The 16,205-nt window shown below is 38.7% G+C and overlaps 1 protein-coding gene and 2 long non-coding RNA genes across 3 annotated transcripts in view; 1 reads left to right on the top strand and 2 right to left on the bottom strand.

Annotated features, from left to right (window-relative positions):
• Positions 1-3,211: 3,211 nt before the first annotated feature.
• On the bottom strand, positions 3,212-3,458 carry LOC134662981 (uncharacterized). Its single transcript, XR_010098113.1, has 2 exons — positions 3,339-3,458; positions 3,212-3,299 (listed from the first exon to the last, which is right to left on the bottom strand). It is a non-coding gene; the product is annotated as an uncharacterized LOC134662981 (long non-coding RNA).
• Positions 3,459-3,895: 437 nt separating this feature from the next.
• LOC134662790 (cyclic AMP response element-binding protein A) overlaps positions 3,896-16,205 on the bottom strand; it is a 184,296-nt gene continuing 171,986 nt past the window's right edge. Inside the window, exons 3-7 of the mRNA XM_063519092.1 lie at positions 15,360-15,544; positions 10,179-10,326; positions 9,261-9,448; positions 5,474-5,617; positions 3,896-4,248 (exon numbers count right to left, since the gene is read on the bottom strand). Coding sequence (XP_063375162.1) covers positions 4,060-4,248; positions 5,474-5,617; positions 9,261-9,448; positions 10,179-10,326; positions 15,360-15,544 — 854 coding nt within the window. The 3' untranslated portion in view covers positions 3,896-4,059. The remainder of the gene's footprint in view (positions 4,249-5,473; positions 5,618-9,260; positions 9,449-10,178; positions 10,327-15,359; positions 15,545-16,205) is intronic.
• LOC134662856 (uncharacterized) overlaps positions 15,253-16,205 on the top strand; it is a 256,695-nt gene continuing 255,742 nt past the window's right edge. Inside the window, exon 1 of the long non-coding RNA XR_010098088.1 lies at positions 15,253-15,297. This is a non-coding gene — a long non-coding RNA (uncharacterized LOC134662856). The remainder of the gene's footprint in view (positions 15,298-16,205) is intronic.

The raw sequence follows: 16,205 nt of genomic DNA, 5'->3' as shown, positions 1-16,205 counted from the left end.
GCCAGCTTCAAATCTACGGACTATACACCCGCGGGCGTGCGCCCACGCCATCTAGCGGACGCCCTGACACTTAATTCATATTGGTAAAAGGGTTGTTGATAAGCACACTTGCAGTTCCTCTTATCCTACGAACATCCCTGCAGACTAATTGCGAAACAGACCGCCATTGCTTCGAATCCTTAACGCGCTATTGTAAACCTTATTGGAACGTAGGAAGGTCTATATTACAATGTAACCGTGCGCGTTTTTGGCGGAAACGTTACGTCGGTCGGAATATAGTTGAGTTAAGAACTCACTTCACGCGAGGCAAGTAAAAAAGAGACAGGACGCCGTCCGCCGCAGGTAGGTGTGACAGAGAGCACACTACGGATTCGCGTGCAGCAAGTGTTTAACTAAACTATAGCCTCCTAAGACCCAGAGTCAGATTAGCAGTTTTGAATTTGGAACCTTCTTTTATTCTATTATAGTTCAAAATTTGATTTGAATTTGTCCTTTTAAAAGTAACTCGGGACTTAGGAGGATAGTTATGCAATTCGACTGAGGAAGGCGAGGGTAACCCAATGCCAATCAACCAATAGCTACGCTAATCAAGAGATCGCGACGAGACAAGTAAAAAAAACTGTATAACGTATATATTTCTAAAAATTCATTAGAAAAAATCTCTTAAAATATATCTTCATTTTCAATAACACGCCCCATGATGAGTTGGGGACTTAGTTGATATATTAATTTAGCACGATATAAATATAACATTTTCTTAAAACTCTACATAGGAAGAACTTCATACATGTACAACAGAACGTAATTGCACACAGTAATTAAACATCCGATGACAACCAAAACGTTTAAAGCTCGTATCTAAGTCTCCGTTTGGTAATGAGATACGAGGTTTTTAAGAGTAATGACATTTTTGTGTTTTTTTTGGTTGCCAACAAACGTGATATAAAATGACGCGTCTCAGGACGGCAGATATAATTATACTAGTCAAGCGGAGTTAAATAGACATATATATATAATGTATACATAATTAACAGTTTCAGGTAAAAATTTGTACAGCAAGTTAACTACATTCCGAAGATTCTATTATTAATAAGTACGAAGCTCACTTTAAGTCACTTACATCGAGAAAATGGAATGTATATTAGTTCACGAGAATGTTAGATCGTCCAGTACCAAGATTTGTGGTATAGTTTGTAGCTTTCTAATAGACCCCGAAGGCTAATCCTATTGTCTATTGTTAAGAAAAGCCGCTCGTACCACGTGCCACAACCACCTGCATAAAAAATCGGTACTTCGGTTACTGAGTGCCGGCGAGTCGAACGCTACAGAACCAGTCTAAAATGTGTCATCGAGATGCGTAACAAAGGCGCGTTATCGGAGAGCGCACCTACACTGGTTTTTTGAGCGTTGGACTAGCCCGCGCTCAGGTGCCAAATAGAATAATTAGGACCCTTTTTTGCAGGTAAGTAGCACGTGCGGTTTTACTGAACAATAGACAATAGGATAAGCCTTCGGGGTCTACTAGAAAGCTACAAACTATACGTAACAGTTCGAATGACAAGAGCTGGCACGAATGGAATGAATGAGTGAATGAAAATATGTATGACATTAACCAATAAAATGGTAGCTCGCTAAACCGATACAGGACTACAGGCGTCACTCATTCAATTAAAGTTTCGTTCATTCCATTCATGCCAGCTTTCGTGAATGAACCTGTACCTACATCAAAATACTGTTCGTATACGAAGGCTTGTTACAATAAAAGCTAGTGTACTAAGGAAATTTTACTATAAACGTAAATGACAGGTCAAATGGTTACTAATTATAAATAAATTGTTATTTATTTAAGGTATTGACCTTTTGCCATTTTTAGTCTTTGAAATCATTTTCGAGACTTGACTCAGTTGTTTTAGGATTGAGTCGTTAAGTAGAATGTTTATTACATTAATTTTAAAACGTTTAATTAGAACTTTCAAAATTGAAAATGGATTTTTGATTTATTGAAGTGTTATTCAGTCATTCATCAAAAAAACTACTTAACACTTCTCAAATTCTAACCTACATCACTTAACGTTCACGGTAAATTTTCCTCAGCATCCTGTATCAATTTAACCTTTTCACTGCTACGCCAATGAACTAATAAAGTGTCATCAACGACAAGCCACACATTGCACGTAAACAACCCGTATAACATATCAAGTCATGGCGTATGGGGCACGAAATGTTCTGACTTTATATCAAGTCAATGGCAGCGAAAAGGTGACACTATTAATATACACCGTTAAGAAGGTTCGCTGTCCGTTTGTACTTGTCTACAGAGCGCCATTCCTGATTGACAGCAATTTTATGATGTGTTCCCATTTGTCCCCATCCCAAAACCACCGCTATACATGAGGGGACAAATGGGAACGATATATGCAGCGCATATTCCTGTCGGTCGCGGACAAATGGGAATACACCTATTCTACGGGCCGTGAACCCAGTTACTGCTTCTATAAAAGACTAGACATTATACCGAATACAATCACACAGTCGGCTCAAAAGGTCCTTTCAGTAGATACACAAATATCTATCTTAAAGATAAAATCTCTAGATACATTTCTCTTTATAAATGCAAATTCATGGAATTCAATTTATGCTGTAAGACTATGTATATGTCTTACATATTATGCTACAAGGATCCCGAAGCGGAGCCAGGGATATTCTAAAGATCGCCACAAAGGCCACATACAAGTAAAACGTATGCTTTGGGTAACAATTAAAATCCTTAACCTAATTTTCACATAATAATAATAAACACACACAAATTAAGACTTAATGCTATTTAATGCTCTTGCAGCATTATTATAATATATTACGAGATTTCAAACGACACGCCTGTATAATTATCGACACTTGAGTGCCTGTTAAACTACACAACATCCACCCATAAACATATGACTAAATGATTTGTTTCCGCTACCCAAAGGTTGTCTGGAAGAGATCGCTCTTTAGCGATAAGACCGCCTATTGTCTTCGTCTATCCTTAATCTGTATATTTTACTAAGGTGTGCCAATAAAGAATATTCTACCTATCTGTCCACCCAAAATCAGTTATAAGAAAACGAAAAGTATTTTATTTGGATGGTCTTAAATGATATGAATATTGTGTAGTGTAAAAGGAACTTTATAGACCCAATCATATTTCCCTGTTATCGAGTCTTCGATGAAAACAGTGCAATTGCAAAAATAAATATCTAGTGTGGCACTTTGCAGTAAAAACTGCAGGAATAAGGTTCCAGCACCACAAAAACCTATTACTAATAAGTGTTCCGTAAACAAAGTTTTGTACGGAACACTAAAAAATATAGTGAGCAACCATTGAAACACTAAAAGTTCCCTTTAGTCTCCTAGTATATGTAAATACTTCCAAATATACATACATTGTCAAAAATTGGCTTTCCGGTCGACGTTTAGGTACATTAGAATGAAATTCACCAAATTTTTTAATACCTAAGTTATGATTGTTAACCTGGTTTACTAGGTAATTTACAAGACAAGACATCAAAATTCGATATATTTTTGAACTTTGAGTACACAAAGATATATATTATGACTGATATTACGACTCGGCGTAGCCAAATAATTTACCTACAACCTCGAGAAATGACAAGTATCTTTTGATTAATTTATATCAATAATCATGCTTGAGCGTTGACGAAAAATTAAATAAATCTGTTTATAAAATAACTTAGATAGAATAGTTGATTTTTAAAAGGAAATTTAGGACAGAAATTACTAGTAAGTAGCGTCTTATAAAAGCGAAACTTAACTGACGGCCAAGTCCCTATTAAAAGAAACGCCTTTAAGAACCAGACGGTCAATATGAATCTTTAAGAATGCCGTTTGAACTAAAGCTGAGCCATCAAAAGATATTCGTCACCTCTCATAATCTATGACCAATACCGTAACAGTATAAATTCAGACTATAGCAGGCCTTAGGGAAAGCGTAGCGTCACGTCACACTCTTCACAGTGACGTCACACTCTTCACAGTGACGTCACACTCTTCACAGTGACGTCACTTGCGCACATTCCGCGTCACGAGCGCCTGAAGAGCGGCCAGTTGGCTTTGGAGACTCGCGTTTTTCTGCTCCAGGGTGTCTACCCTTTTTCTGTAGTCCGAGTTCTCTGAGACGAGAATTTCGACCTTCCTCTCTAGTTGGTCCATGTATTCCTTCTTTTTGCGTCTGCTCTCTTGTGCTGATATCTGAAAAACAAAGGAGCGGTGTTTAACTACGTCTTTAAACCAAGAGCAAATAATAATGGTAAATGGCGGCATAAATTCATAGACAATGATTGTGATGAAGAAGTTTTCACCAGAAAATGAGATTTGGTATTCAGCATCAATATATCTTATTATAAGATATATTTAAACGAGCAATTCTTGTATATTTATTTATTTATATGTATATGACACCGTAAGATTGTGAACCCGTTAGTTTATAATCTAACGTAGGTTAGGTTAGGTTAGATTATAATCTCCCTACCGTCAGTTCATAATGTAACTAGCGAGATTATAATATGACGAGTGTTTCAATTTTACGGTGACATATATAAATTACGGGGATCTCGGGAACGGCTCTAACGATTTCAATGAAGTTTGCTATATGGGGGTTTCCGGGGGCGAAAAATCGATCTAGCTAGGTTTTATCTCTGGGAAAACACGCATTTTTGAGTTTTTTTTTGTTTTCCGAGCAAAGCTCGGTCTACCAGATACATACTTAATATAGTTCGTTTTTTTAGCATTAGAAATAAGGTAAACAATCTTGATGTGTCTTTTAATTGAAAAACACATTTTAAAAATAAGTTACGGCAAATATGTAACAATTATGAATCTAATACGATCATTAATATTCTACTGCTTTCATAAGTAATAGTTTTTAATTTTTAAAAAGCGTTTTTCAATTAAAAGATATGTCAAGATCGCTTCCCTTCTTGCAAGTTCTTTCTAATGCTAAAAAAAACGAACTATATTAAATGTTATCAAAAGACGTAAAAGAGAACGAATATTTGCCTTTAACAGAACTTTAATTACACCGATTAAAGCTGAACACGGTAATCCTCTATTTCTGCTATCAATCACTCATGAATCACTCATTTAAGTACTACTTAGGAAAGAAATTGGTTGCACCTTGTTCCATTTATTCCTTCTGATTTTCTTTTCTGCCTTGGTAATTTTAGACGATGTTATTAGTATAAATTTAAAAGTGGAAAAATTACTGTCTTGGGTGAGACTTGAACTCACGGCCTCTGGATCGATACTCCAGCGCTCTGCCATCTGAGCCACCAAGACCTCATCCATAGCCAGCAAATCTTTCCACTTCCGCTACTCGATGCTAGATGCTAATAGTCTTTATGGCACTAAAACTGATGTATGGAGTGAGCAATATATGTATTTTTTCTCTATGGTATAACATATTGATTGTTTGTACCTTGTTCTTGATTTTCCTCCTGATTTTCTTGAGTGATTTCTCCTCGGCCTTGGTGAGCGGTAGACGCGTGGGCACGGGGTAGCCCTCCGCCAGGAGTGTGCGTTTCTCTTCCTCTGTTAGCACCAGTTGCCCCGTTGACCCTTTCTGTAACGGACACAAAATATTTATGTATTAGCGTTTGCCTTAAACGTTACGTTTGCGTTTCCTAGTAAGGGCCCAGTTTATCCTCAGAGTTGGAAGGTCAGATGGCAGTCGCTTTCGTAAAAACTAGCTCCAATTCTTGGGATTAGTTGCCAAGCGGACCCTAGGCTCCCATGAGCCGTGGCAAAATGCCGGGACGACGCGAGGAAGATGATGGGAGCGTTTGCCTTAAATAGGAAATTCAATCAATCAATCAATAATCATTTATTTCAAATAACAAAGATTCATAATACATGGTTAGTAACATAATAAATATCTAACTTATTGTCTACGTTAGTATTCTTATATCTAAGGTATTTGTACATTAATAACTAAATACATACTCCATTGCAACAGTGCGCACATCACTCGACTACTTGAGCATAGTTAGTGATGTGCAAACTGCAGCAATGCCGTATAAAAGGACAATCAATCCTATCCGCTATCATGGCCAGGATGCTGTTGCGGCTATCCCGCACTCTCCGCACCAGGGACGCGCACTTCTTTCTAATTGTTGCATAAAAGCAGTCAACTCTCGCCTCCGCAAACATCCCTGATGCGCTGCAGAAGCGGGGCAGCCGCATCAGCACCCTGAACGCATTATTATATTGTACGCGTAGGGCTGAGTACGTTTTTCGAGTGTAGTTTACCCACAGGCTGCTCGTGTAAAAAGATGTGCAATAAGCTTTAAAAAGCGTTTTTTTAACTTCGTTGGAGCAACGAGCAAACCTGCGGGCTAACATATTGGCTCTCACTGACAGCGCCCTACGCTCCCTTTCTAGATCACTATCGTCTTTAAGACTCGGAGTAAGTATATGCCCCAAGTATTTAAATTGCTGCACTCTTTTTAGTGGAGAACCATATAATTTAACCTCCGGCACACTACTAGGCACTTGATTCCCCTTGCCAAAAACCATGTATTCGGATTTATTTGCATTATATATCAACCCATGATCTGAGGCATACTTTTCACAGGTACTCAGCAATTTCCTTAACCCACACACCGAGGCGCTCAGCAGGACCATGTCGTCCGCGTAACTTATATTGTTGACGGCTACGTCGTCCACATGGCAGCCAACATGTTGACCGCTAAGCTCCTCGATGAGTGAGTTAATATACACATTAAAAAGCGAGGGTGACGTCAGCCCCCCCTGCCTAACACCGCACTCCAGCCTATACCAGTCAGAGTATGTACCTGCCCATCTAACAGCGTTGACCTGATTTCCATACCAGTGTTTGAAAATTTGTATTAACTCCCACGGAACATTAATTTCCTTGAGTTTTTTCCACAAGATATCGTATGAAACCAGGTCAAACGCCTTCGACAGGTCAAGGAAACAGGCATAGATAGGAGTTTCTCGATCTGTGTAGTATCTGACGACATGCTTTAAACACAAGATGGCACTTTCGGTGGAAAGTCCGGGCCGAAACCCAAATTGGTTGTCATGCAGCTGCAGGTGTTGTTGCAATCGTGCGTTCAGCATGCCGTCAAAGACTTTAGCTATGATAGTGGCCAGGGATATCGGCCTGTAGTTACTAGTATTGGACAGATCTCCCGTCTTATTTTTCACAATAGGCACCACTACCGTGCGTATGAGCTCAGGCGGTAAATATGAGTGGCTTACACAGAGGGTATAGAGCATAGCAAGTGTTCTTGCGAGGTGGGGACCCGCGAACTGGAGGTGCTCGACGCTGAGACCATCATGACCCGGAGATTTTCCTTTTGATATAGATTTTATCACTTGTCTGACTTCAGACGCAGTAAAACTTGTTCCCAATATGTCACCATGATTCTCAGCGTCGAGCGTCCCAGCAGTCGGCCCTAAAGGTGACGTAACCTTAAAACAATCTTTAAAAATATTAGCTATGCCTCTTGGGTCACTAACCCCCCCCACGCTCACCGGAAGGCCAGGTTTACTATTTAACTTCTCTGTACATTTCCAAAACGCACGAAAATCATGACTTGTATGATGAGCAGCTAAGATGTCCATTTTGATCTGATCTTGGTGGTTTTGACACCACCTTAATCGGGACTTAAAAATCTTCCTACTCTCACACATTTGATTGAATACGGTACCTGAGGGGGGCTTTTCGTGCAATATCCATGTTTGGAACTTTATACGAGCATCAGTATGGGCTTGGCTAACGTGCTTATTCCAGCCGACTATCTGCTTTTTTTTCCTACGCCTGCTTACAATTCGACTGGCTACAGCAGATTCACACAAGGCAGACACGATGTCAGTATACATGGTATTAATTATTTTTAAATGTTCAGATTTATGACATTTATGATCGGAACATTCCCTTAGGGCCGCCGGGAAGTCAATGAGTCTTAGTTTATTATGACATTCTTGCCTATACCTATCAATTTGTTCTTGACTTCTAACCCCCCATAACACCTTATTATCCAAAAGATTATGACTAGTTATTTTTGGCATTAGTACATCTAGCTGACACTCTAATATCAAGGGAAAATGGTCCGACCATTGTACATCATACTTAACATACACCTTGATAATAGAACTTAAACAAGATTCCGTCACTACAGCATGGTCCAACCACCTCCTACACCCGTGCACATCACTAATAAACGTGTAGGTATCCGAGTCCAAACCTAATTTCTCCACATCAACACAACTCCATCTCTGTTCGTCACACAAACTCATCAGTTCACTATAAAAAGGTTCGGAAGGATGAGCGTTAAAATCTCCCAAAATATATGCCGAGTCAATATTATTATTGTCTATTAAAGAACTCACCGCGCTTAGACAGTCTGTGAAATCGGGAAGATTACTCGTGTTGTCCGTGGGCATATAAACACTCACCACTAAAAACTGCCTATCTTTTGACTCCACTTTGATAGCGCATATACGCGGATTATCGCACTGTATCACATTCACGTTAGTAAAGACGCTCGACCGCCACAGAAGCGCCACTCCTCCGTACGGCCTACCACGCAACATACCGGCCGATGTGTCCACCGCTGAGGTACCCGTGGCGGAGAAATCACCATCTATGCAGCTAAGGTATGGTAATTCGTCAGGAAGGAGCCATGTCTCCTGTAAGGCTACTATGTCACAAGACTGGCACAACCATTTTATACTATCTATTGATCGCTTAACGTTCTTACAATTATAACTTGCCATTCTATTGACAAGAACACATTGCTTTAAACTAGTATGGACTAATTTTAGAATCGTTTAAATTGAAGTTTTCAAACAAAATGTTCAATTTACATTTTTACCTATTTTCTTACATTGTTTGAATAAAGCACTATACAATCCTTGGCCGGAACAGGGATTGCAAGACTCGCTTTATCCGGCCTCGTCTACGACTCCGCAATCTCGTCCTGCAATCCCTCACTTCACGGCCTCTGCAGTAATGTACTATTATTCTGTGGTGTTGCTAACCCGCGATTTTCCTTTGCTTTTTTTCTACTGACAAGAATTGCTTGATATAGATGGTCAACCAAATCTTGTCAGTAGAAAAAGGCGGCAAATTTGAAAAATGTAGGCGCGAAGTGATATCGTCGTATAGAAAATTTGATTTTCGCGCCTTTTTTTACTGACAAGATTTGGTTGACCAAGTATATGCGGTCGAAAGTTACCGGTTGCGTGCTGATGAGCGGCGTGTTGATGGGCTGGCGGGAGTGGTGCGACAGGTAGAGGTGCGCGCGGCGCGGCGGCGCGGGCGCGGGCGCGGCCGCGTCGTGCGAGTGCGCGCGCGCCGGCGAGCGCGCGCCCTCGCTGTCCGACGACGACAGCGACGACGGCGGCGTCGGGGGGAGGTGGAAGCCTGGAGACGATAACGACATTTACAAAACGACACGAAATTTTAAAGGTTTTCAATTCGCCAGTGTCAATATTGTGTCATAGTGGGATCCTATACATAAGGCTATCCCGTTCGGTCATTTCTCCCCACCCAATGATATATAACTCAAGATAGGTTATAGGCGTTCCAAAATTGAAGCGCTTAACTTGTGACAAATTGGACAAGTTGCATTTAGTCGCGGCTGGACAAACGAGAAATGTGCACGTGCTCACGAGCTCCCACACACGGAAAGAGCAAGAAACGACCGTATGTTTAACAACGAATGTGACAAAGATGGATGGAATGAAAAAATTAATCAAAAATAACAGATTTCTTCGTAGGCACAGAAATAAACATGGAAGTATTTTTTGTGCTCCTCAAGTATGAGTATAACCTATCTATGGTTATATAATATCATTGTCCCCACCCCTCATGCCTGATCCAGTTATGTCAATTTGGAGAAATATTTTCTTGGATCTTGGAGAAATCGAGAATGTTCTTCAAATACATCTATGTATAATTGTTTGGATTGGATATATTTTTAAAAGTACCTAACACGTGTATTTTGCTCTCGTAAAGTTAAAATACGAGTAGGTACGTCTGAGCTGGATGTGACCTTGATAAACAACTTGTGCAACACTGCAGCACTGAGCAACAATTGTGGCACGCCCGCTGCGCCCGCATTTTGCAGCATGTGTAAAATTCAAGTACGTACCAGATCCTGAGCTGGATGTGACCTTGATAGACAACTTGTTCGAGTTGAGCGTTGTGGCGAGCCTTGGTGCAGCACTGAGCAACAGTTGTGGCACGCCTGCTGCACCCACTTTTTGCAGCACGGCTTGTGGCATGTGTATGGTTCCCGTCTGGAACGATATAGGAGTGTGGTTAATTGAAATACCTACTTACATTCTTTCTTGAGAGGATTTCTATGAAAAGCTTTTTTAGAAATACTTAATGTTTTCCATATTTATCACGCACATACTTATATTTTTATGCTAACCTGTTTTATCTGCGTTTTTTTTTGACATTTCTCTCTATTTTGTTGACTCCTTTTAATTAAATTTTATTGTAACTGTGCATTGACGATACAAAAGCGATCATAACATTTTCTCTTTAAAAAAAGTAGATTTTTGCAAATAGCAAGTAAATAAAAATAAATAAAAATTAAATAGTATTGCATAAATTAATAATATTTGCAATAAATATGCAAAACAGCTTAAAAGTAATTGTATTTTAAGGATACAAACATTTATCAAGAATTCTTATTCAACCAATTCGATTAGAACCTGTAAAAGTTGTTAAATTTTAAAATGAAACAAATGTACAGAATAGGATGCTTAAAGTTTTAGTTGTAGGTTAATTAGTGATTATGTAAATACTAACACTATTATTAGGTAGGTACTTAGCTTAAGATAAACTAACAAATTCTATGAATTGTTATGATCTGAAATAAATGATTATTTAATTTAATTAATTTAATTTAAAGGAGCTAACCTAGTTAACCCTTTAAAACTCGAAGGAAGGGGTTAGTCGAGTTCATCACAAATGAACCGTTCCGGTTAACTACCCTTAATTAAGTACGGAATTCTGTACGAAAAGGTCGCGGGCTTGTTAATCGTATTTCGAACACTTACAGTTAAGCGTAGGTCACACAAACAGTGTATAATGGAATGGAAACATGTTTATTAATATTACCGTAAAATATGCCTCCCCAACTGGGTAATTGTAAGTAGGCACTTCAACAGTTTCTTTGAACGAAAACTATATCACAACCTCATTAAGTGTTACAACATGATCGTCGACATTCAATATCAACATATCTACGAGTAAGTACTACTACATTATAACATAGAGAAAAAAATACATAGAGTGCTCACTCCATACATCAGTTTTAGTACCAAAAAGACTATTAGCATCTAGCATTATCTCAACAGCATAAGACTTTCCGGTCGGTGCTACATCTATTGTCAAGTAGCAGTACTGATAGTTCCGCTACTCGATGCTAGATGTAGACACTGAAATTAATAGTCTGAACTGATGTATGGAGTGAGTACTCTTGTCTTTATTTCTCTATGATTATAATAACTAAAACAATCTTTTTAATTCGAATTTTGGAGCGAATTATGCACATTTTACGGTACGTATTAACAATTTGTTTCAGATCAAATATAATGAATAATTTAATAATTTGAACTAATGAATGATAGGTTATATATCTTTATAATCTTAATAAACTTAAACCATGGTAATCCACCACATTTTCTTGGGTGCACCGCAGTTTCTCAAACTCAGATTTTCTTGGGATTTATTATTCTTATAGGCAAACATCAATCAAACTTATAAAGATTAGGACAGGTCCTTGTAAATCAGTTTGCCAATAAAAAAGCCGTAACCTAGGATTATTTTTCTGTTTCGCAAGTTCATAAACTATAAACATACTTATATCCAGATATTTAGTCTATTATAAAACAAAGTCCCCCGCCGCGTTTGTCTGTTTGTGTGTTCGCGATAAACTCTAAAACTACTGAACGGATTTTCATGCGGTTTTCATCTATCAATAGAGTGATTCTTGAGGAAGGTTTAGGTGTATAATTTGTTAAGGTTTTGTGTACGAACCCGTGCGAAGCCGCCCGGGTCGCTAGTTTCATACAAACATATTTCTTCTTCATACATACATGTTTCTTCACCTGTGTGACCTACCCTTAACTACCTTATTATGTTACCGAAATGTCGTCAGCGATCTGCTCTCATTTCCAAACTTTTCTGAGAAAACCTCGATAATTACCTTCCAACTCTCATAGATATGTATATAATTACGAACCTTACTCCGTCGTAATAAGCAAAAAAATTAATGTATATTTATGAACAGGTCTGTACTCTGTACTGAAAAATCGCGTGGTGAAAGTAGCCACGTGATTTGAGGTGATTGACCTATCGTGACCTTATATTTAGGGTATTTTAGTTGCTAATTAATCCGTCTTATGAATTTATGAATTAATTCACTACACGAGGAATATATTTACATGCGATCAAGACAAATTGACTCTTATGCTAATGTCATAAAGATTATTCTCACTCGTGCGCATTTAAGAAAACGTAAGTAGACTTTACTTCGTTGTAATAATAATCTTTAATAGAAAAAAACCGACTTCTCTAACTACTAGCCTGGACCCACTTAACGGCGCTTATACTTTATTTGGTAATATGCAGGGGTCGGACAAAAAGTGCGGATGACGTAAAAATGACGTAATCTTGCACACAGGATGATGTTTGAGTTTGTATTTAAACTTCCGTGTGACATGTAGTAACAAAGTAGTATTAATGAAGTAACAAAATAATCGTAAATAAATCCATGGAATTAATAATACAGGTGGTAGGGTGATGTAGTGAATAAAATAAATTTCACGAAACTTGCCACAATATTCGAGTAAAGATGACATTTTAGAGCGTTTTCTTATACATTAGTAAATATAAATTTTAGCTAAATATAATCGTAAAGATACAATAGCTAAACAATAACGAAGTCAATTTATTGTTCATCTGATTGACAATGTGTCAGTCAAAAACGTACTTACTCATTTCAAGTGGCGATATCGTTTAATAAACAGGTTGATAAATGATAAGTGATAATTGTTTATGAAAATCAAAAATACTATTTGAAATCATCCTATAAGTGGTTTGACGTCATCCGCACTTTTTGTCCGACCCCTGGACTAATATGTATACATTTTATGGTAATCATAGTGGTTTGTTTAGTTTAGGTATCATAGTGGTTTTCCGGATCAAGGTCCGAGTACGGGTCCGAGTCCCAGTACGGGTCCGAGTCCGAGTACGGGTCCGAGTCCGGAGTCCGGGGCCCAGTCCAAGTCAAAATCGAAATTCAGAATCACAAAACGTGTACTATGCGTCGTTGAAGAGTTCTGTTCTGATCATCATCAGCAGTTCCGCTTCATCAAATGCCACAGTTTGTAATGTAAATGCTTGATTTTCTGATGAAAATATATAAAATTCTATACGTATGCCTTTAAGATTTGAGGAGTTCTCTCGATTCCTCATGGATCCCATGTTCAGGACTTGAGATTGACATAAATGTGCCTAAAAACCTAACTTGCTTAAGAAACATAACGAAAAGGACAAATTGCCAAATGCGAGCTATGCGTCGTTGAAGAGTTCCGTTATGATCATCATCAGCAGTTCCACTGCATCAAATGCGACAGTTTTTAATGAAAATGCTTAATTTTTTGATGAAAATACAAAAATCTCTATATGCATGCCTTTAAGATTTGAGGAGTTCCCTCGATTCCTCATGGATCCCATCATCAGAACTCGAGCTTGACAAAAATGTGGTTTAAAAACTTAACTTGCTTAACAAACATAACGAAGAGGACAAATCGTCAAACGTGTACTATGCGTCGTTGAAGAGTTCTGTTCTGATCATCATCAGCAGTTCCACTGCATCGAATGCGACAGTTTTTAATGAAAATGCTTAATTTTTTGATGAAAATACAAAAATCTCTATATGCATGCCTTTAAGATTTGAGGAGTTCCCTCGATTCCTCATGGATCCCATCATCAGAACTCGAGCTTGACAAAAATGTGGCTTAAAAACTTAACTTGCTTAACAAACATAACGAAGAGGACAAATCGTCAAACGTGTACTATGCGTCGTTGAAGAGTTCCGTTCTGATCATCATCAGCAGTTCCACTTCATCAAATGTCACTTTTTTAAATGTATATGCTTGAGTTGTTGATAAAAACACAAAAATCACTATATGTATGCCTTTAAGATTTGAGGAGTTCCCTCGATTCCTCATGGATCCCATCATCAGAACTGGGTTTTGACAAAAACGGGACCAATCTGTATGCATATACATACAATCAAAAAAAAAAAATTCAAAATCGGTCCAGTAATGACGGAGATATGGAGTAACAAACATAAAAAAAAAAAAAAACATACAACCGAATTGATAACCTCCTCCTTTTAGATTTGGAAGTCGGTTAAAAATAATGATTGGTTGTAAACTATGATCTTGATGGTACCGAGAGTACTCGCAAAAACATCAGGAACCGTGGCTTCATTTCGATTTTGAGCTGAGGCTGTGAGTCGAAGCCAACACAGGACTCATTTAGACGATGCGAAAACTCGCATGCGAGTTTCATTACATTGCGGGTTTTGATCGGTTGGTTGAATTGGACGTAACCAACAGTCCGCAATGTAACTAAAATCGCATGCGAGTTCGCGCGCCGTCTAAATCAGCCCTAATACCAACAATAGAGCTGATCTTCAGTGCGCGCATCGTTGGCGAAACAGCAACGCTAGGATTGGATTAAAGAACGAAGGTGTGACGGGCGTGCCGGGGGTGATGCTAAAGTCAGTAGTCGTGTCAGTGCTAGGATTGAATTAAAGAACGAAAGACACTCTGCACTCACTGACCACTGTGTGGTCAATAACGTAGTCGAGGTGTGTGACGGGTGTGCCGGGGATGATGCTGAAGTCAGTCAGTCTCGTCAGTGCTAGGATTGGATTAAAGAACGAAAGACACTCACTGTGTGGTCAGTAACGTAGTCGAGGTGAGTGACGGGCGTGCCGGTGATGCTAAAGAGTTGACTTACCAACCTACCGTTTTAGAAGCCTACCTGCACCATAATATTATTATGTTGGTATTATGGTGTAGGTAGAGGTATTCTTCAATGCGTGCATCGTTAGTGAAACAACACTAAAGTCTATTTTTTATTCGGTAGACTAAAATGACAGTTCATAGTATGAAATGACACATGATCTTCATACTATGAAATGTCATTTTAGTCTACAGAATAAAAAAATAGACTTTAGGGTGGACTAGCGGTTGGATTAGTAGGTTGGTAGTGGTTGGATTAAAGAACAAAAGACACTCACTGTGTGGTCAATAACGTAGTCAAGGTGTGTGACGGGCGTGCCCGGGGTGGGCGAGGGGGGGCAGGAGGAGGCGGGCGACTCGGGCTCCGACTTGGGCTCGGCCTTCACCTCCATCAGGGAGTCGCTGGAGCGCCGCCGGCTCCACGCGCTGGCGGGGATGGCCGGGTAGCACTCGTCTTCCATGTCTGCAGTTAAAAAAAAACGGTTGAGATCCAAGCTGATAGTAATAGTATATATATAGTTCGTTTTTTTTAGCATTAGAAAGAACTTGAAAGAAGGTAAGCGATCTTGACATGTCTTTTAATTGAAAAACGCTTTTTAAAAATCAGTAATTACTTTTGAAATTTACTTATGAAAGCAGAAGAATATAAATGATCGTATTAGATTCATAATTGTTATATATTTGCCGTAACTTTATTTTAAAATGTGTTTTTCAATTAAAAGACACATCAAGATTGTTTACCTTATTCCTAATGCTAAAAAAACGAACTATAGTAATAAACTCTTTATTGTACAAAAATACATATTAAACATAACAAAAACTTAGTAAGAAGTACAAAGGCGAACTTGTCCCTTTGAGGGACCTCTTCCAGTTAACCTTTGAGTAGATGAGAGGAGAGAGTGAAAAGGGTGACAAATGCAGCAAAATGTACAACAAGGACAAAGGTAGTTAACGAAGATGATTGGCTTGATACAGACTCATGGGTACGGCTATGGCTTGTGAGTAACGTTGTTGTAGAGTATCTAAATGAGGCTTTGAGCTTATGCGCTTTAGTTCCAGTAAAGTAATAAAGCAAAACTTTCAAAGGGCGATTAACACATATTAAATGTGTTAATATTCTCTAA

This window comes from Cydia amplana, chromosome 3, assembly GCF_948474715.1.
Source record: "Cydia amplana chromosome 3, ilCydAmpl1.1, whole genome shotgun sequence".
Classification (NCBI taxonomy): Eukaryota; Metazoa; Arthropoda; class Insecta; order Lepidoptera; family Tortricidae; genus Cydia; species Cydia amplana.
The sequence above is the reverse complement of the archived record's forward strand: the minus strand, read 5'-3'. Positions and strand labels throughout refer to the sequence as shown.